Raw genomic sequence first — 21,557 nt, 5'->3', positions numbered from 1 at the left:
GGGCTTCCCTGGTGGTACAGTTGTTAAGAATCCACCTGCCAATGCAGGGGACATGGGTTCGAGCCCTGGTCTAAGAAGATCCCACGTGCCACGGAGCAACTAAGCCTGTGCGCCACAACTACTGAGCCGGTGCTCCACAACAAGAGAAGTCACTGCAATAAGAAGCCCGCATACCACAATGAAGAGTAGCCCCCGCTCACTGCAACTAGAGAGAGCCCGCACGCAGCAATGAAGACCCAACGCAGCCCAAAATGAATAAACTAAAAAAAAAAAAAAAAAAAAAAATTAAAAGAAATTTAAAAAATAAGTAAAATAAAAACTGGAGCACATCTAAAATGCTCATCAGCCCTGCCATGGGCTCTTTGACAAAGTACTTAAAGTTCTCCTTTTCTGTCTGGCTTCCTCAGGTCTATCTTCTGGGGCCCAGACCTTTCATAATAAGGGATGAAGGGGAGACAGTTGTAAAAAGGTTGTGTTAAATGATGATAACCCAGCTTCAGCTTATAGGAAGTAACTGATGTAGGACTTTTGTTCTTTCTGAAAACATAGCTTGGCTGAGTTGCCACAATTTGAAGGTTATAGACCATTATTAACTTACTAAAGTGGAACATGGCAAGTGCAAACATGTTTTCTTTCACGTGTTGAAAAAATATAGAAGTTTACTTAAACCACGTATTTATTAAAAGCAGAATACAAAGTACTTTGGAATTCAAAATACTGCAGTGTTTATCCTTTAACAGATTTAATTCTAAAAGAAAGTCAATCATTTCAAGGGAGGTAATACAAATTTTCGGTAAGAATCCCAACCTGGTTGCAACTGAGTTTATGTGAGCTCCGGGGCCTCCATGTGCTCCTCCAAGGTCCCCACCATCAACAGCTCAAACCGATTGCCTCCCTCATGCCAACTCCTAGCGTTCAAGGTGGTCCCCACTCTGTTCTCTGACCAGGGGGTACCTCGTTTCTTCTGCCTTCTTTTTTTTGATTTACCCTTTGGTAGGACTAGTTCAGCAGGGGCACACGACCTAGTGGCACTGAACATACGCTCATAGAGTTGCTGGGCCTCAGGACACACGTGCAGGAGGCTCTCCACCGAGGCCGACGTCAGCAGTTGTCGGCACAGCCCGTGCACCAGGCTCCCGCTGTACAGTCTGCTCAGGGGAGAGAAGAGGGTGTCGTTACAGCAGAGGTTCCTGCACTGGGACAACTCACTAACGTGGCTTCAACAGACGCATCAAACACTGAGAGCGCTGCTTCTATAAAATCATTATTAAAGTTACTCAAGAATAATCTGTTTCTTGAAAGAAGGAACTGAATTGTTACAGAGATTACTTCTTGGCTAATGATACTTAGAACTTTTTATCAACAAATTAAATGATGGATGCTTGCTGGTTCTCCAACTAGCCCAAAGTTGAGCAGGCCTCTTAACACTTCAAAGACAAGGAGTTAAAAATGCCTCTGATAGGACAAACAGGCAGTCTGTTGAAATATGAGAAAATTTAATCGTATCATTTGCGAGGTCATTCATTCACTTGGATTAAAAACCAACTCCACAAACATAAGCTGGGAAGAACTGGAAGCCACAGATTTAACATATTAACTTACTTCCAGGGTTGACTGACTGGTACCTTAGCAACTGATGGAGAACCATCATTTACTCAGTGTAAAATCATCATTTAAAGAGCCTTGGTGATGCTGAGATGCAGGAACAACTCTCCTGCTGAAATCATTATCGAGGGAACTGTTTCCGCTGTCTTGTTTTATAGGGATCTGTGGTCACTAGAGAGGATCCAGTCAAGGATGATCAAAATTAGTAAAGGAAAGGAATAAAGAATCCATAGGTCAAACGCCAATCAATCTTATTTGGTAGAGAGGTCTAGGGTGTAGGAATGTAATAGGGGCAGGGCCGGCAGGTTTGCGTGGCTGCCCCAGGTTGCAGCACCGGTTCAGCCAGCGGACACCACACCGCCCTGTGGCTGCAGCTCGTTCCTGGGAACTTGCGTGTGGAGGCGGCTCCCAAGGAGCCGGCGGGGGGCCTTGGGGCAGCTGAGGCCCTAGTGCTGCCGAGTGTTCAGCTGGCAGGCCCGGCGGGCCGACTGTGGGGGGGGCGCCACGCTCAGTACAGGGGGCGGGGTGGGCAGGCAGCCCTTAGCCAGGACTGGCAGATGGGACAGCGGTCCCCCTCCAGCAGCGGTCAGCTCGCAGCTGTGCTGGGACAGCGAGTGCGGTGAGAGGCGGATCACAGCCTTCTCCCTGGCTCCTAGGCCCGCCGGCCTTGGGGCTGGCGGGTGAGCTGGGGGAACTGGGGGCCAGTTTGAGGGCCGGCGGGGTCCTGGGCGCCTGGCTCCCTCAGTGATGCCGGCTGGGCAGGGTCTGGGGGCCAGGCCCTGAGGGCGCCGCCAGCTGAGATCTGCCTCTCCCGTTGGGCCTGGGCACTGGCAGGAGGACCCAGACTGGGTGCCGGACAGACGAACGCTCCGGGCAGGGTAACCAGCCCCCGCAGGGACCCCTCTCCTCTTAGCCAGGGCCTGGACCTAGGAGGGCGAAAGTCGATCCTTGGGACTTTGAACAGGTAAAATGAAGGGTAATGATGTCACTTCGCTTCTGGGATTTGTTAAGTGTTAAAAGCCACAAGGAGGCATGGAGACAGAATTAAATGCCTCCCTTTCCCTTTCCCTTTAGAACGGAGGATAACATTTGTTTTGTTAGAGGTTTATAGGAACATGGTGACCTGACCTCAAGAACAGAGGATCTGACACCAGGAAGTCTGCAACAACTAACCATGTGCCTCCCTCACCTTTCCTATAAAAGGGCTTTGCTGAAAGCTCTCAGGGAGTTGGGGTTTTTAAGGCATGAGCCACCCATCTCCTTGCAGGGCCCTACAATAAACCTTTCTCTGCTCCAAACTCCAATGTTTTGGTACTGTTTGGCCTCACTGTGGGTCAGACACACAGACTTGCGTTCAGTAACATTAACAACACTATGTACTGCTAGGAAGCTTTCAACTTGAAATATTTCAAGTCAAACTAGCATATATGACAGGCCTCCATATAGCACTCATTAATTCAACAAGTATTTGAGTACTTAAAGCTAGGCACTGGGACTACAACGGTAAACAAAACAGGCAAGTCCCAGCACACACCCAGAGCTTATCTTCAAGTGAAGAGACAAAGCACGTATGTAATATCAACTCCATTTTCTAACCATCTCCCTTTTATCTTCCTCACTCACCCCCTTGAACGGATAATCATCATGATGTCCAATCCATTGATCCTACCACCCTTTTTACTGGCTCACACCCTACTGCTATCCTTTCCTTCTTACGCAGCTTACACTCTATAGTTGAATGTTAAACCACTTCTGGCATACAGGCTGTCTCTCCCTTCTTCACACCTGCCTGGCAAAACAAAAGCCCCAAATAAAAAAAATACACATAAGCATCTAATAGTCACCTCACTAAAATAAAAGCTCTGTGACAGCACAGACTTTTTAAATGTTTTGCTCACTATGCCCTAGCACAGAGTAAGCATTTAATATCAATGAATGAGTAAACAATATGCTGACTGGTTAGAAATGCAATTATCCATCAAAAATACAGAAGAGTAATAGGACTAGAGAAATTGGAAGCAGAGAATACTATTTCAGTAGGATGATCAGAAAAAGCCTTTATAATGTGATATTTGAATAAAGACCTGAAAGAAATGAGGGAAAGAGCTATATTCTACCAACAACTGTGCCTCTTATTTTTATTTTAATGAACCGATTTTTTTAAATTTGGAAAACTTAAAAAAATCATGGAAACTTTCTTTGGAAATATGGAGGTAATTTAATATTTTAAAAATTTAATATTACAGCTCTTCAGCTTTAACAGTGATCCAAGACCAGTTATATACTAAGTTTCATTGTTTTAAAAAAAACTTCTTTGCGTTAAATGTAAACTGAAGTATTTACTTCTACATGCAGCCACCTGCACTAGTTTCCTGGGTGCTTACCGAGTTAGGTCTGGCTCTGGGAGAGGCGTGGACAGCAGTTGGTTGAGATACAGCCCCATCTGAAGGCAGCACTGCCACTGACAGAAGACATGAGCTGTGTCTAAGTCCAGCCTCAGGCCCGGCTGTGCCTTCACTCTCTGCAGCTCTTCATACAGCATCTCAGCACCACCGCCCTGCAGAGCTTCCTCATCTAGATAAAGACACGACCCAAGGGCAGTATTTCCAAACACACTGTATCATCTTGTAATTTTCTCCATATATAAAACTTCAAATTCCATAAAGAAAAAAAAACTGAATAACCAAAATGCTTTTCTTTTTTGGCTCTTTTCTATTTTCATGTCAATGTAAAAGCCTTTCAATGTATTAACTGAAATATTTATACTGAGATGCCCTTTCAATGACAACCTAACTTTATTCAACCCCAAATTCTTTCTTTTTCCTTAAAATAGTATCTCTTCCTCTAATCGACTACCTGACTTTAAACACATCTGCATCTGAACTCTCCAAACCCTAAATCTGTCTCTATGAAAAATCCCCTTCCCTTTACTGTTCTATTTCACTACATTTCCTTAAAGAAACAGCCGTGTGTTCAAAACACGCTTTAACTTCTGTTTTATGGGAAGAGAATAAGATATGACTCATAGAGAATGGGGCAAATCAGCCACTTCCTCAGTGGTAGAGGACAAGCAGCAGCCACCCCAGGAAACCTGCGTGTTCCCGGCTCCACGTGCAGCCTGCCTTCCGGACCAACCTGGAAGGAAGGAAAAGGAGGCCCACCTTTTACCAATGAGCGAGCAGCAAGGCACTGAGCCTGCCTGGGTATGGGGTCCACATTCCTAAAAGAAAAGAAACAGACCCTTGACATGCCCCTTCTGGTTGACTCAGGTAAAAACTTAATAGACTGGTGCTCTGAGAATTTTCTTAAACTATATTTATGTTCAATGAGAGGAAACACCCTAAACTTGTGTCCTAACCAGCAGTGGGCCGGAACTTAACTTGCTGTGCAACAGTCCCTTCTGACAGCTGCTCTTCCACTTTGGGGTGTCCTGGAGTCTGTGCTGGCTCATCCTTTCATGAACTTATTTTAAACAGTAAATGCCAGAGTAGTGCTGTCCGGAACTTTCTGCAGTGATGGGAATGTTCTACATCTGTGCTGTCCAGTACAGCAGCCTCTAGCCACCTGTGGCTACTAGGCACTTGGAATGTGGCAAGTGCATTGAGAAACTGAATTTTAAATTTTAAATAGCCACCTGTGGCTAGTAGCTATCACGTTAGTACTGTTCTAGAGTGTGACAACTATTATACATGTTTGGATAAAGCATTCATAATTTTGTAAAGAGAATAATCCCATTAGAGGATTGAAGTGCTCCAATGCATCTTTATTTCACCTGATGTTTAAATAAAGATGAAACTGCCTCGAAGTGTATTTCTCTAATAGAAAGAGAAGTTACCATTTCTACCATCACAACTCATATACTAATTGAAACTTACAGTGGAGAAAAAAGAAAGTAAAAAAATAAACAACACAAAACAGCACAAGCATGAATGTTTACAGTAATTGTAGGTATTCTTAAGTTTCACCAATGGGCAATTTTACTTAAGTCTCCAGGGGAAATGCTGCTGCTGCACTGAAGAGAAGGACAGGGAACACGGAGCACAAAATGTACATCATGGTCACGCTTTACAGACTAAGCGTCAGGTGCCACAGGACAGGTGGGTGAGGCATCAGCGCATCTTCACTGCTGTGCCCTGGAGGTCAAGCCCTCCAGCACTGACCTGGTACACGGAACACTCAGAAAGATCTACAAGGAATGAGTGACATTTTGGTGCCCCGCTTCTAAGTTCTGATATAACTGATGGAAGTAAATAATCCGAGAATTTTTGTTTGTTTGTTTAAACGTTTGATTACATGCAAGTAACATGCAAAAACATACTCTTGGGACTTCCAGATACCTACCAGGGCTGTTGATCATGGCATGCAAGGGTCCCATCAGCATTCCCAGAAGTAAGGCCTGCAGATGATGCAGCTTTGCCTTGGCCTCCGTGTGCTGCACCCAGTAGCAGCTGACGGCGATGGGCAACTTCAACGCAGCAGGGATTGGGTCCAGGATGCTCTGTTTCACTTTCAGCGTTTCTAACAGAAGTATCTGCCGTCTAGCCAAGGAGAGCTGAAAATATACACCAAACATTCCGTAAGTTACTTTGGAGAATGTCTTTCTTTCTCATTCTCTAGGTCGGTTTCTTATCTTCCTGTGGAAAAAAATCAGCTACACTCAAAATTAGAACCTTCAAAGGGGCGTAATAAATGCGGTGACTGGCTGGACGTGCTGTCTCTTCCCGCTGCACAGCCCTTGCTCGCGTCAGTCCATCCCCCATGCACGCTGTTGGGCATCTGCAGTGTGCCTGTCACCTGGGAAACTTGTTAAAGCAATCCTCAGGCCCCACCCCTTAAACTGATTCAGTAAATGAGGGGAGCCCAGGAATCTGCATTTTAACTCTTCTGCTTTAAGAAACAAAGATCTATACTCAACCCTACCCTTACCTGCCAGTGACTGTTCAGGGCCCCCTCCTCTGTGATGCCATCACCAATCACCTCCGGAAGGCAGACTTCAACCACGTGCATCCTCTGCAGCATCCCATGCAGCCTTCTGCTTGGGATGGGTCCTGACTCATGTCCCAACCCAGCTGAATGTCTTATTGTCTGTGTTCTCCCGCACGGGGATTGTCCCAGGGCGGCCGCTTCTAGTGGCAGGTATATTCCAGCAAATAGGAATATTTAAGGGCTGCCCGCATTGTCCTTGTAATAACATACCACACCAACTTTCACTCCAGGCTTCAAATAAAAGGAAGTAGGGGCCTCCCTGGTGGCGCAAGTGGTTGAGAGTCCGCCTGCCGATGCAGGGGATACGGGTTCGTGCCCCGGTCTGGGAGGATCCCATATGCCGCGGAGCGGCTGGGCCCGTGAGCCATGGCCGCTGAGCCTGCGCGTCCGGAGCCTGCGCGTCCGGAGCCTGTGCTCCGCAACGGGGGAGGCCACAGCAGTGAGAGGCCCGCATACCGCAAAAAAAAAAAAAAAAAAAAAAAGGAAGTAAACAGCTATGAGGGCTTCGGGCTTCTGGTTGACATAATTTTGCCTTAAGGAATCTTTTTTTCTTCTTCTTCTTTTTTTTTGTTGATTTTTATTCCATTTTTTAAAAAAATTGAAGTATAGTTGATTTACTATGAATCTTAAGATTTAAGAACCGTAAGGAACCTTGCAGGTCACACACTTTTACAGATAAGGAAATTAGGGCTATTAAAAGAGCATCTCTGGGCGACTTCACAATCAAACTCTAAGAGGAAAAAAAATAGTTTGTATTTCCTTAATTTTCTGGAAGGATGAGACAGTCTGGCACATTTCTTGGCACCTAACACCTAGTCAGTAAGTAAGTGAGTTGACAGCTGAAAACAGAGATGTTAACTTGAAGTAAAACACGTTGTAACTGACAAAACAGGTTCATCATCAATATGACAACTTTAATACAATGATTTATAGGTACTGGTTTTAATAATTTGATACTGTCCTAAAAATTTAAAAATTAGAAATACGCAAACTGGTTTACAGTACAGTCAATCACCCCTATGGGAAGGAGCATTAACTTCTTAAATTTAAATATATTCCTCATAATCTAAACTGATAGAAAGACCTACCATGCAAAGCTAAGAAAATACATGAATTCTTTTCTGACATATAATGCTTAAATTATTGAATTCTCTAGCCAAGTTACAACTTCTATGAACCAAGCAGAGTCTGGGCTTTGACTTCAGAGAGGTTCTGCCCTCACTAACTCTGCAGCCTTGAGCGAGTTTCTGAGCTTTTCTACAGTCAGGTCTGATCATCTGTAAAATGGGCACTAGAATGAGTTACACAGATGTTTCATGGAACCCACTAGATCTTGTTCCCTTCCCCAAGGGGGACTACTCAGCTCATAGGCCTTAAATCTAGTTAGGGTTCATCCCATGTGACAAGTCTGCAGAAGAAGCTGCCTCAGAGGCAGAGGCGCCCGGAGGGAGGCGGGGCTTGGCACTGACTTACTCCCCAAGAATGGTCCCTTCCATCCTCCTTATGGTTAGCCTCTCACGGGTTAACCTGAATGGTGCTCTGTCCACTGCAAGTGACACAGCCAAAATGGAAACTCTACCCTACGTGGTTACTGTGGGAAATAAATGAGAGATTGCATCAACTTTCTATTCCAAGAACTGGCACAGAGCAGATGAAGTATTACTGTCACATCATGTGAAGCATACAAAATGAAGATGTTATCACAAAGTCTCCATACTTGTACCTGCACACCTTTGGAATCATATTTGCACCTGATTCCCTTTAGAATTAGCATGGGCTAATTAGAGCTAACAACATTGAGCTAAAATGCAGAATTGATGGTGCCAAGGGAAAGCCAAATGATGTCACCGCACAGACACTGAACTAAAATCTCACCCCACTTTGAACACAAGTACGTGATGAGAACACCTGTCACCTCCACTGAGCCAGGAGTATAATCCACCTGCTGTACTCATTGACTCAACTGGATTTTCATGTGGGGGAAAAGTGTCCTGACCCCTATGTCACACCACACACACACAAACAAATCAATTCTAGATAGATTTCAGATCTAAGTGTAAAAGGCAAAAATATTTTTCATGACCTTGGAGCAGGCAATAATTTCTTAAGTAGGTCACAAAAGTGACAGGCATAAATAACAAAATTTTAGATTAGAGTGTATTAAGAACTTTTGTTCAGCAAAACATACTTGAGTGAAAAGACAACCCACAGTATGCTCCCACAATGTTATGTGACAAAGGACCTGTATATAGAAATAAACCAAAACACAGGAAAATGGGCAAAAGACTTTGAATAGAAACTTAACAGAATATGCAAATGGCCAGTGAACCCATGCAAAGGTGTTCAAATAAGTCATCAGAGAAATGCAAACTAACACCCACCAAATTGGCTAAAATGATGGCAACCATAAGAACAGCTAAAATTGGGTGGAGTAGAAGGACGTGTTCTCACTCCCTCTTCTGAGAGCACCAGAATCACAACTAACTGCTGAACAATCATCGACAGGAAGACACTGGAACTCACCAAAAAAGATACCTCACATCCAAAGACAAAGGAGAAGCCACAATGAGATGGTAGGAGGGACGCAATCGCAATAAAATCAAATCCCATAACTGCTGGGTGGGTGACTCACAGACTGGAGAACTCTTATACCATAGAAGTCCACCCACTGGAGTGAAGGTTCTTAGCCCCACGTCAGGCTTCCCAACCTGGGGGTCCGGCAACGGGAGAAGGAATTCCTAGAGAAGCAGACTTTGAAGGCTAGCGGGATTTGATTGCAGGACTTCAACAGGACTGGGGGAAACAGAGACTCTACTCTTGGAGGGCACACGCAAAGTAGTGTGTGCATTGGGACCCAGGGGAAGGAGCAGTGACCCCATAGGAGACTGAACCAGACGTACCTGCTACTGTTGGAGGGTCTCCTGCAGAGGTGGGGGGTGGCTGTGTCTCACTGTGAGGACAAGGACACTGGCAGCAGAAGTTCTGGGAAGTACTCCTTGGCATGAGCCTTCCCAGAGTCTGCCATAAGCCCCACCAAAGAGCCTGGGTAGGCTCCAGTGTTGGGTCACCTCAAGCCAAACAACCAACAGGGAGGTAACCCAGCCCCACCCATCAGCAGACAAGCACATTAAAACTTTACTGAGCTCTGCCCACCTGAGCAACAGCCAGCTCTACCCACCACCAGTCCCTCCCATGAAGAAACTTGCACAAGCCTCATAGATAGCCTAATCCACCAGAGGAAAGACAGCAGAAGCAAGAACTACAATCCTGCAGCCTGTGGAACAAAACCCACATTCACAGAAAGACAGACAAGATGAAAAGGCAGAGGGCTATGTACCAGATGAAGGAACAAGATAAAACCTCATAAAAACAACTAAATGAAGTGGAGATAGGCAACCTTTCAGAAAAAGAATTCAGAATAATGATAGTGAAGATGATCCAGGACCTCCAAAAAAGATGGAGGCAAAGATCAGAAGATGCAAGAAATGTTTAACAAAGACCTAGAAGAATGAAAGAACAAACAAACAGAGATGAACAATACAATAACTGAAATGAAAAATACCCTAGAAGGAATCAATAGCAGAATAACTGAGGCAGAAGAACGGATAAGTGACCTAGAAGACAGAATGGTGGAATTCACTGCTGCGGAACAGAATAAAGACAAAAGAATGAAAAGAAATGAAGACAGCCCAAGAGACCTCTGGGACAACATTAAACGCAACAACATTCATATTATAGGGGTCCCAGAGGAGAAGAGAGAGAGAAAGGACCCGAGAAAATATTTGAAGAGATTATACTAGAAAACTTCCCTAACATGGGAAAGGAAATAGCCACCCAAGTCCAGGAAGTGCAGAGAGTCCCATACAGGATAAACCCAAAAAGAAACACGCCAAGACACATAGTAATCAAATTGGCAAAAATTAAAGACAAAGAAAAATTATGGAAAGCAGCAAGGGAAAAATAACATACAAGGGAACTCCCATATGGTTAATGGCTGATTTCTCGGCAGAAACTCTACAAGCCAGAAGGGAGTGGCATGATACACTTAAAGTGATGAAAGGGAAGAACCTACAACCAAGATTACTCTAGCCGGCAAGGATCTTATTAGATTCGATGCAGAAATCAAAAGCTTTACAAACAAGCAAAAGCTAAGAGAATTCAGCACCACCAAACCAGCTCTACAACAAATGCAAAAGGAACTTCTCTAAGTGGGAAACACAAGAGAAGAAAAGGACCTACAAAAACAAACCCAAAACAATTAAGAAAATGGTAATAGGAACATACATATTGATAATTACCTTCAATGTAAATGGATTAAAAGCTCCAACCAAAAGACACAGGCTCATTGAATGGATACAAAACCAACACCCATATATATGCTGTCTACAAGAGACCCATTTCAGACCTAGGGACACATATAGACTGAAAGTGAGGGGATGGAAAAAGATACTCCATGCAAATGGAAATCAAAAGAAAGCTGGAGCAGTAATACTCATATCAGATAAAATAGACTTTAAAATACAGAATGTTACAAGAGACAAGGGCGGGCACTACATAATGATCAAGGGATCAATCCAAGAAGAAAATACAACAATTATAAATATATATGCCCAACACAGGAGCACCTCAATATGTAAGGCAACTGCTAACAGCTATAAAACAGGAAATAGACAGTAACACAATAATAGTGGGGGACTTTAACACCTCACTTACACCAATGGCCAGATCATCCAAACAGAAAATTAATAAGGAAACACAAGCTTTAAATGACACAATAGACCAGATAGATTTAATTGATATTTATAGGACATTCCATCCCAAAACAGCAGATTACACTTTCTTCTCAAGTGCACACGGAACATTCTCCAGGAGAGATCACATCTTGGGTCACAAATCAAGCCTCAGTAAATTTAAGAAAACTGAAATCATATCAAGCATCTTTTCTGACCACAATGCTATGAGATTAGAAATCAATTACTGGGAAAAAAATGTAAAAAACACAAACACATGGAGGCTAAACAATACGTTACTAAATAACCAAGAGATCACTGAAGAAATCAAAGAGGAAATCAAAAAATACCTAGAGAAAAATGACAATGAAAACAGGACGATCCAAAACCTATGGGATACAGCAAAAGCAGTTCTAAGAGGGAAGTTTATAGCTATACAAGCCTACCTCAAGAAACAAAAAAATCTCAAATAGACAATCTAACCTTACACCTAAAAGAACTAGAGAAAGAAAAACAAAACCCCAAGTAAGCAGAAGGAAAGAAATCATAAAGATCAGAGCAAAAATAAATGAAACAGAAACAAAGAAAACAATAGCAAAGATCAATAAAACTAAAAGCTGGTTCTTTGAGAAGATAAACAAAATTGATAAACCATTAACCAGACTCATCAAGAAAAAGAGGGAGATGACTCAAATCAATAAAATTAGAAGAGAAAAAGGAAAAGTCACAACAGACACCACAGAAATACAAATCATCCTAAGAGACTACTACAAGCACCTCTATGCCAATAAAATGGACAACCTGGAAGAAATGGACAAATTTTTAGGAAGCTATAACCCTCCAAGACTGAACCAGGAAGAAATAGAAAATATGAATAGACCAATCACAAGTAATGAAATTGAAACTGTGATTAAAAATCTTCCAACAAACAAAAGTCCAGGACCAGATGGCTTCACAGGTGAACTCTATCAAACATTTAGAGAAGAGCTAATACCCATCCTTGTCAAATTCTTCCAAATATTTGCAGAGGAAGGAACACTCCCAAACTCATTCTATGAGGCCACCACCACGCTGATACCAAAACCAGACAAAGATACCACAAAAAAAGAAAATTACAGACCAATATCACTGATGAATATAGATGCAAAAATCCTCAACAAAATACTAGGAAACAGAAACCATCAACACATTAAAAGGATCATACACCATGATCAAGTGGGATTTATCCCAGGGATGCAAGGATTCTTCAGTATATGCTAATCAATCAATGTGATACACCATATTAACAAATTGAAGAAGAAAAACCATATGAACATCTCAGTAGATGCAGAAAAAGCTTTCAACAAAATTCAAAACCCATTTATGATAAAAACTCTCCAGAAAGTGGGCATAGAGGGAACCTACCTCAACATAATAAAGGCCATATATGACAAACCCACAGCAAACATCATTCTCAATGGTGAAAACCTGAAAGCATTTCGTCTAAGATCAGGAACAAGACAAGGATGTCCACTCTCACCACTATTATTCAACATAGTTTTGGAAGTCCTAGCCATGGCAATCAGAGAAGAAAAAGAAATAAAAGGAATACAAATTGGAAAAGAAGAAGTAAAACATGTCACTTATCAGATGACATGATGCTATACATAGAGAATCCTAAAGATGCCACCAAAAAACTACTAGAGCTAATCAATGAATTTGGTAAAGTTGCAGGACACAAAATTAATGCACAGACATCTCTTGCACCCCTATACACTAATGATGAAAAATCTGAAAGAGAAATTAAGGAAACACTCCCATTTACCACTGCAATAAAAAGAATAAAATACCTAGGAATAAACCTACCTAGGGAGACAAAAGACCTGTGTGCAGAAAACTATAAGACACTGATGAAAGAAATTAAAGATGACACAAACAGATGGAGAGATATACCATGTTCTTAGATTGGAAGAATCAATATTGTGAAAATGACTCTACTATCCAAAGCAATCTACAGATTCAATGCAATCCCTATCAAATTACCAATGGCATTTTTTATAGAACTAGAACAAAAAATCTTAAAAGTTATATGGGGACATAAAAGACCCCGAATAGTCAAAGCAGTCTTGAGGGAAAAAAACAGAGCTGGAGGAATCAGACTCTCTGACTTCAGACTATACTACAAAGCTACAGTTATCAAGACAATATGGTACTGGCACAAAAACAGAAATACAGATCAGTGGAACAGGATAGAAAGCCCAGAGATACACCCATGCACCTATGGTCAACTAATCTATGACAAAGGAGGCAAGGATATACAATGGAGAGAAGACAGTCTCTTCAATAAGTGGTGCTGGGAAAACTGGACAGCTACATGTAAAAGGATGAAATTAGAACACTCCCTAACACCATACACAAAAATAAACTCAAAATGGATTAGAGAACTAAATGTAAGACTGAACATTATAAAACTCTCAGAGGAAAACATAGGAAGAACACTCTTTGGTATAAATCACAGCAAGATCTTTTTTGATCCACCTCCTAGAGTAATGGAAATAAAAACAAAAATAAACAAATGGGACCTAATGAAACTTAAAAGTTTTTGCACAGCAAAGGAAACCATAAACAAGATGAAAAGACAACCCTCAGAATGGGAGAAAATATTTGCAAACGAATCAACGGACAAAGGGTTAATCTCCGAATTGTATAAACAGCTCATGCAGCTCAATATTAAAAAAACAAACAACCCGTTCCAAAAATGGGCAGACCTAAATAGACATTTCTCCAAAGAAGACATACAGATGTCCAAGAAGCACATGAAAAGCTGCTCAACATCACTAAGTATTAGAGAAATGCAAATCAAAACTACAATGAGGTATCACTTCACATCAGTCAGAATGGGCATCACCAGAAAATCTACAAACAACACATGCTGGAGAGGGTGTGGAGAAAAGGGAACTCCGCTGCACTGTTTGTGGGAATGTAAATTGATACAGCCACTATGGAGAACAGTATGGAGGTTCCTTAAAAAACTAAAAATAGAATTACCATATGACCCAGGAATCCCACTACTGGGCATATACCCAGAGAAAACCATAGTTCAAAAAGACACATGCACCCCAATGTTCACTTTAGCACTATTTACAATAGCCAGGTCATGGAAGCAACCTATATGCCCATCAACAGATGAATGGATAAAGAAAATGTGGTACATATATACTATGGAATATTACTCAGCCATATAACAGAACGAAATTGGGTCATTTGTAGAGATGTGGATGAATCTAGAGACTGTCATACAGAGCAAAGTAAGTCAGAAAGAGAAAAACAAATATGGTATATTAACGCATATATGTGGAACCTAGGAAAATGGTACAGATGAACTTGTTTGCAGGGCAGAAATTGAGACACAGATGTAGAGAACGTATGGACACCAAGAGGGGAAAGCGGTGGGGTGGTGGTGGTGTGATGTATTGGGCCATAGGGATTGACATATATACACTAATATGTATAAAATGGATAACTAATAAGAACCTGCTGTATAAAAAAATAAATAAAAAAAGAATAAAGCTAATAAAAATCTGTTTAAATAAAAAAAAAAGAACAGCTAAAATTTTTTTTTTTTTTTTTGTGGTACGCGGGCCTCTCACTGTTGTGGCCTCTCCCGTTGTGGAGCACAGGCTCCGGACGCGCAGGCCCAGCGGCCATGGCTCACGGGCCCAGCTGCTCCGCGGCATGTGGGATCTTCCCGGACCGGGGCACGAACCCGTGTACCCTGCATCGGCAGGCGGACTCTCAACCACTGTGCCACCAGGGAAGCCCAAGCTAAAATTTTTTAGAAGTATAGAAGATACCAAGTAAGGGCAAGGGTATAAAGTAAGAAGAACTCTCATAAACTGCTGGTCGGAATATTTATTGGTAAAACCACTGTGCACTTGGCAATGTGTCTTCTAAGCTGAACATACATGTGTCTTATGTCCCAGCAACTCCACTCCTAGTTATATGTGCAACAGAAAGGTGACCGTATTTTTACTAAATGCTGTGCACTCGGATGTTCATAGTACTATTCATAATAGCCCAAACTGCAAACTGCACAAATGCCCATCAGCTATAAAATGGAACAATCAATTGTGGTATATTCCCACAAGGTAAAAATACACAACAATGAGAAATGAAAGATCTACAACTATGCACAGTGATATGAATGAATCTCATGAACACCATGTTGAATAAAAGAAGCCAGACGATTTATAAAGTGTAAAAACAGAAGTATTCAATGTTGTTAGAGATCAGAACAGTGAGTACAAGGGGTAAGGGAGGGAGTGACTGTAACCACACTGGGGAAAGCAGGGGTGCTGATAATGAATCTTCATCCGGGTGCCCTTTACATGGAACTGTTGAGCTGGTAAGAACTCATCAAGGTGTAAATTATCTGTGCACTTTGCTATGTGTACACAATGAGGGAAGGATGAAGGGCAGAGAGGCAAAGGAAATGTTTAGGGCTGATGGATACATTCATTATCTTAACTGTAGGATGGATTCATGGATGTAAATGTACATCAAAACTCATCAGAGTATGCACATTAAAAACACTTCTCAATAAAGCCATAAAAAAGTAAAAAAAAAAAAAAAAGCCCTCCAACATAGCACCATTTATGTTGTGAGGAGAAATGTAATTTCAGCAAAACCTCCTTCAGAATGTTGCTGTTGGAGGGTGGAGGCAATAAGTGCCCACCAAACTGAGAAGGCATCCTGAGACTGAAAAACGAGGCCGGCAGCTCCATGTAGTCATTGGATCAGTTTATCAGCGGGTAACGTAGTCAGGGAGGGATTGGGATCTGGTGGACAACGATTAATCAGAAGCATGTGCAAATGCACTGCACATGGCTGCGGGGCCACTGGGACAATTTATAGTTAACCTTTGGGGGTGGTGGTGTTTGGAAACAGGGCGTGCATTCCTAAGTCAAGATTCATGAATGGGTAGCCAGCCAGTCTCATGAGTGCCGTGAGTACGTCAGAAAAGGTTTTCATTGTTTGGGGACTAACAGAGCATAGAGGCCACCTGGTCCTAATGATTATTAAACAGTCTCTATTAACCACAAAGCCCTTGATGCAGAGGAGTGACTGACGGCACAGTACAGTCCCGGGTAGGGTCAGTGAAAGGATAGGAAGAGCTGTAAGGGCTCGGGACAGCGTCAGTTGTGCTAATAGCCACACCGTTGCTAATTTGAATTTTTCTGGTGTGGGTAAAGTTTTAATAAATTCCTTGTTTGGAATCTGACCTATGCTCAACTCTCCAGTTCTTTAAACCTGGAAACATGATAAAGTTAGTCAGCTGTGCTACTTAGCATGATAAGAATGACTCCTGTAAAATTGTATCTAGACTTACACAATAAATGAACTGTACAAACCGGATGGGGACGCCCTATCTTGGGGCTTCCCTGAGTGCAGTGACTTGTAATCAGGCATGTCCCTTGCAGGGACCTCAGAAGCTATGTCTATGGAATTGTTACAAGAAAGATTAGATCCCGTGGGGAAGGAGGCCAGTGGGACTTTTTCCTTCTTTAATTGAGATATAATTTCCATGTCATAAAATTCACCCTTTTTTTTTTTTTTTTTTCTTTTTTGCGGTATGTGGGCCTCTCACTGTTGTGGCCTCTCCCGTTGCGGAGCACAGGCTCCGGATGCGCAGGCCCAGTGGCCATGGCTCACGGGCCCAGCCGCTCCGCGGCATATGGGATCCTCCCAGACCGGGGCACGAACCCGTATCCCCTGCATCGGCAGGCGGACTCTTAACCACTGCGCCACCAGGGAGGCCCTAAAATTCACCCTTTTAAAGTAGTTTTAGTTTCTTTATAAGCCTGTGCAACCATCTCTAATTCCAGAACATTTCATCACCCCAGAAAGAAACCCTGTTCCTAATAGCAGTCATTCCCCCTTGCCAAGGAGGCTCCTGGACCCACCGATGTGAATCTTGTTCCTCCTGCCTGAGCTGTCACCAATGGGGAGGCTAAAAGGGCTAGTTCCTGGTCACATGTGTGGGCATTCTGGGCTGCATAAATTTTGGCTGGGGGCACTGTCCTGTCAACTGTAAGATGTTTAGCAACATACTTGGCTCCTCCTGACTACGTGACAGTAGCAACAGCCACCCCTCCTCAAGTACTGCCAATCAAAAGTGTCTCCAGACACTGCCAAGTGTCTCCTGGGGGGAAAAATCACCCCCAGGAGAATCAATGGTGTAGACCGTTGGGAGGACTACCACTCCTGATTCAAACCTTTGCGGACGCTGTTACGTGGCCCTATATCCTGGAGCAGACTTGCACCCTGAGTGGCCTGAGAGAGTCTCCTGAGTCTGAATATTGAGTTGGATCCAAAACCCCCCCGGGACTTCCCTGGTGGCGCAGTGGTTAAGAATCTGCCTGCCAATGCAGGGGACAAGGGTTCAATCCCTGATCCGGGAAGATCCCACATGACACAGAGCAACTAAGCCCGTGCGCCCCAACTACTGAGCCTGCACTCTAGAGCCCGTGAGCCACAACTACTGATCCAGCATGCCAAAACTACTGAGCGGGCGCAGCACAACTACTGAAGCCCACGCGCCTAAAGCCCATGCTGTGCAACAAGAGAAGCCACCGCAATGAGAAGCCCATGCACTGCAGTGAAGAGTAGCCTCTGCTCACTGCAACTAGAGAAAGCCCTTGGGCAGCAACAAAGATGCAACGTAGCCAAAAATAAATAAATAAATTTAAAAACAAAAACAAAAAAACCTCCAATAACCATTGCAATTGGAATTCAGTTTATCTGCATTTAATTTGTAAATTTACATAAGCAGCTTCACATCTATTTGTAATTTTTAATATATTTATGTAATATTATTTAAAAAACTAAGTAAACACTGGGATCCATGAGAATTTCTTTTACCTTGAAAAGGGGGTTGGTCTGTTACTCAGGTTTAATCAACACTGAGTTAGGCTAAGAGTCAAGTTTTCAGTATCAAACTAAGCAAATCACCATGATGCCATAAATCTCAAGTGTAAAAAAAAAGTCCTCATCAATAAAAAGAAAAATTAGGCCTAAGCATCAGTATTAATCCTGTTAATTGCAATCCAATGCAGTCTGAGATGTTATTTGTGCCTTTGATCAAGGCCTAAAGGCAAGCTTTCTTTTTTCTGCAGCTCAGAATTTTTTTCCCTTTCCTTTATTTTTAGTCACTAACCCCATTCTACTGATAGCTAGTTAACAACAAGAGTAGTAGTAATAACCGCAAAGATTAACACATGCTACTGAAGTACGGTGGAAATGGCAAATCTGGAGCTAAAAGATCTAGGTTTGAGTCCTCACATGGATAATTCCCTGGCTAAGGATTTAGCTGAGTCTTAGTTTTCTCAGCTATGAAATGGGGGCAATATAGCAACCAACCTCAGTTTGTTAAGAGAGATAATACACATGAAAGCACTTTGTAACCTGTAAAATGCTTTATAGAAATTGCAGTGGTATTACAAACACTTACCTCAGTCAATTTGCTTAAGTCAGAATGATCCTTGGGCAGTTCTACTGCATCAACAATTGATGTTTTGATATTTTTATTAATCCTTTCCACTTCGCTGAAAGCTGGCAGCTGAGGAGGCAGTGCATCCCAGGCCACATTTCCCGGATTTGGAGGAGTATTCACAAGGAGCCCGTAGATGACTTGCCGGATGGGCAGAGAGATTCTGTGGGCGTTTGGTCGCTGCATGTTTTCTACCTGTGTGTGGAGAATGGTCCGTCTCAGCACCAGAGCATCGCTGATGAAAGGGGACAGCTGGCCTCTGGCCAAGGCCGCGAGGACCCAAGGCGGTAAACCCGGATCCCAGGTGTCTGGGCAGGCGTAAGCACCATGATGGAAGAAGTCCTGCAGCCTCCCCTGGGACTGCAGGTACTCCCCCATGGAGCCACAGAGAAGCTTCTTCACGGTTCCTTGACTCTTTCTGGGGAGATGTTTCAGAACGTTGTCTAATGCTTCGGTAGGGTCAGCAAAACGAGACAACCAATTCAGAAGTCCCAGCACCCGGTGGTGTCTCCTCCCCTTAGAACTGGGAGCCCCAAGAGGAAGACATACTTTACTTAAGAACGTCTCCACGACGGGCAGATTAACGTAGTCATTTCCACACAGCGCCGCGAAGAGAGGCAGCAGAACTTTGTTCATATTGCCGAAGTGACAGCAGAGCGCATCAAGGGAAAAGCACTTGGCAGGGATATAGCAGTCTCGTGTGCCCTTGATAGTGTTCACGTTTCTCCACTGAAAGCTATTCAATGGGCAAAACCCACGTTTCAGGTCAAAAATGCAAAAGTCACTATCAGACGATAACACGGGGCAATTCCAGCGATTAGCAAGGGTCATAATGTCCCGATCTGCTTCTGAAAAGCACTGGACAAAACGCACCCGCAGCTTGATCAGAACCTGAATGAATACTTCCCGGATGAGTAAGGGACACACATAACCACCCCCGCCAACAGAAAGGGAATGGGCCATCTGGATCTTCTCCCTAGCTCGATCCTTTAAAGTGTTAAGCTTTTTATCAGAAATGTCACATCCTCCATCTAAAACAACATATGGGCAGATTTTACAAGCAAAAAGCGATTCAAAGAATTTTTCTACAACATCTGTAAAAGAATCATAGTCCCCTCCATACCGGAGCTCCAAGTTTGAACTGAAGCAAAGCCGGTGGAAGAGGGCGTAGCCGTCAATGATAATTTTTGTGTCTCGCAACTTCAAATCTGTGAAGAACTCATTAATATGATCTTCCACAAAACTCATTAGTCCTCGGATACCCATGACTGTCTGAAGAATTGCCTGTTTAAAACAAGAGAACACACTTTTAATTGATGTTGCTTATGGGGGACCAAGCTACTGTTTCTAGCACCATCAAATCAACAGCAAATGTTGTGAAGAGCTCTTTAAATAGAACACATTAGGTGTCAACATCTTAGTCCTTACCTAGATTCTCAAGCAATATCACCTAGCTGAGCGCTTTTTCATCCTCTCTCGCTTTCCCCATATGTTACAAGGCACAAACTCAATGGCTTCATGGAGTCTGCTCTTTGGACAGGGACGGAGGCTGCTGACGTATTGAACTTCTGCGGACTTTGATACTGAGACAGTCACCATCCTACAACACAGAATATTTGTTTTGTGGGGTCAGCGTAAAAGATCCTAAGCTATAAAAATGATAACCTCAATAACATAATTAATAGCACAGAAAGCATTAGGCTTCAGTTAACTGAAGTGTGTAGGGTCAATGATATGGATCCAGTTTTTCTATTTTGATTATCAGAGTCTGGGAATTTCTTTGAGGCCTTGGCTTACGGGCCCGTCTTAATTAGCACAGTTCTAACTTTCAAGCCTGGAGGAACTTAACTCTCCAGTTTCACGCTAACCAGAGGCTCTTCTCATCTGTCTTGGCATATACGTCCCAGGAACTGAAGATAGCCTTCCCCAACTGGCTAAGTCACAGGATAAGTATTACTGGTTTCTCCTTTGGCCTCAGGCTCCAACATGGCTCAGCATGGCACAGTTACTGATCCTGTCTTTATTTAAAATCGTGAGGTTTTGTCAAGCATGTATTTTTTTTTGCGTTAGTTTTGATTTTTTAAAGATATTGTGTTAAAATTTATTTATCTTGATCACAGAGTTTTGGGGCTTCCCCTTGCATTTAGTGCCCAACTCACTTCACCCTAGGCTTGGCCCTGTCTCAGTACCTTACCCTGTAGGGTACCTACTTCTCTCAAGTCTGTCTTGTACAGCAAATGCGAGCAGAGACCGCGTCAACTCAGCCGAAGCTAGTTACAGAAGATGTTCAACAAATGCGCGCTACACAGGAGGAGGGCGCGCAAAAGATTTGCTCCAAGTCCTCAAATACAGGCCTTCAAACCGCGCCCCCCGGGCCCGCAGCTGCAGCGCCCACCTGCTCCGTCCTCCCAGAAGACCAGCCCCTCCACCACAAGCCAGCAGGAGCCGGGGGAGACCAGGAGCTCCCGGCACGTGAGCCCGACTTCCCGAGCGGAATCGGAAGTCTCCGCGTATGACGTCACGAGAGCCCGATTCCAGGAAGCTAGCGGCGCCGACTGCGCGGAGGGGTGAGGTGCCCCCGGGCCTGGCGTGAGGTCGGCCCAGGAAGGCTGGAAAGCACGCTCCGAATGGCTGCTGTTAGGTTAGGGCAGCGAGGCCCGCTGGGCCGGCCTCCTTTTCCCCGCCCACCTTGGTCAGCCCACACTTCC

The 21,557-nt window shown here is 43.4% G+C and overlaps 1 protein-coding gene across 5 annotated transcripts; it reads right to left on the bottom strand.

Moving 5' to 3' along the window:
- Nucleotides 1-675: 675 nt before the first annotated feature.
- On the bottom strand, nucleotides 676-21,507 carry ASTE1 (asteroid homolog 1). 5 transcript variants are annotated; one of them, XM_060099039.1, is made up of 7 exons: nucleotides 21,060-21,507; nucleotides 20,278-20,449; nucleotides 19,399-20,133; nucleotides 18,811-19,044; nucleotides 5,947-6,157; nucleotides 3,990-4,179; nucleotides 676-1,148 (listed from the first exon to the last, which is right to left on the bottom strand). In XM_060099039.1, exons 3-7 carry the CDS (start codon nucleotides 20,113-20,115, stop codon nucleotides 824-826), a joined length of 1,677 nt encoding a protein of 558 aa, XP_059955022.1. In that variant the 5' UTR covers nucleotides 20,116-20,133; nucleotides 20,278-20,449; nucleotides 21,060-21,507; the 3' UTR covers nucleotides 676-823. The 5 variants fall into 5 exon arrangements, with proteins under 5 accessions (XP_059955022.1, XP_059955023.1, XP_059955019.1 ...); XM_060099040.1 differs by having other exon boundaries at nucleotides 18,811-19,585; nucleotides 19,973-20,133; XM_060099036.1 differs by having other exon boundaries at nucleotides 18,811-20,133.
- Between the last annotated feature and the right edge of the window lie 50 nt (nucleotides 21,508-21,557).

This window comes from Mesoplodon densirostris, chromosome 5 (genome assembly GCF_025265405.1).
Source record: "Mesoplodon densirostris isolate mMesDen1 chromosome 5, mMesDen1 primary haplotype, whole genome shotgun sequence".
Lineage (NCBI taxonomy): Eukaryota > Metazoa > Chordata > Mammalia > Artiodactyla > Ziphiidae > Mesoplodon > Mesoplodon densirostris.
Note: the sequence above shows the minus strand (reverse complement) of the source record. Positions and strands in the feature narration are given on the sequence as shown.

Coding starts and splice junctions, on each gene's coding strand:
- ASTE1 (XM_060099036.1), bottom strand. CDS start 20,115: ATGGGTATCCGAGGACTAATGAGTTTTGTGGAAGATCATATTAATGAG. Junction 6,158..18,810: donor ACTTAAGCAAATTGACTGAG/GTAAGTGTTTGT, acceptor GTATATTTTCAG/CTCTCCTTGGCTAGACGGCA. Junction 4,180..5,946: donor TGCCATGATCAACAGCCCTG/GTAGGTATCTGG, acceptor GTCTTTATCTAG/ATGAGGAAGCTCTGCAGGGC.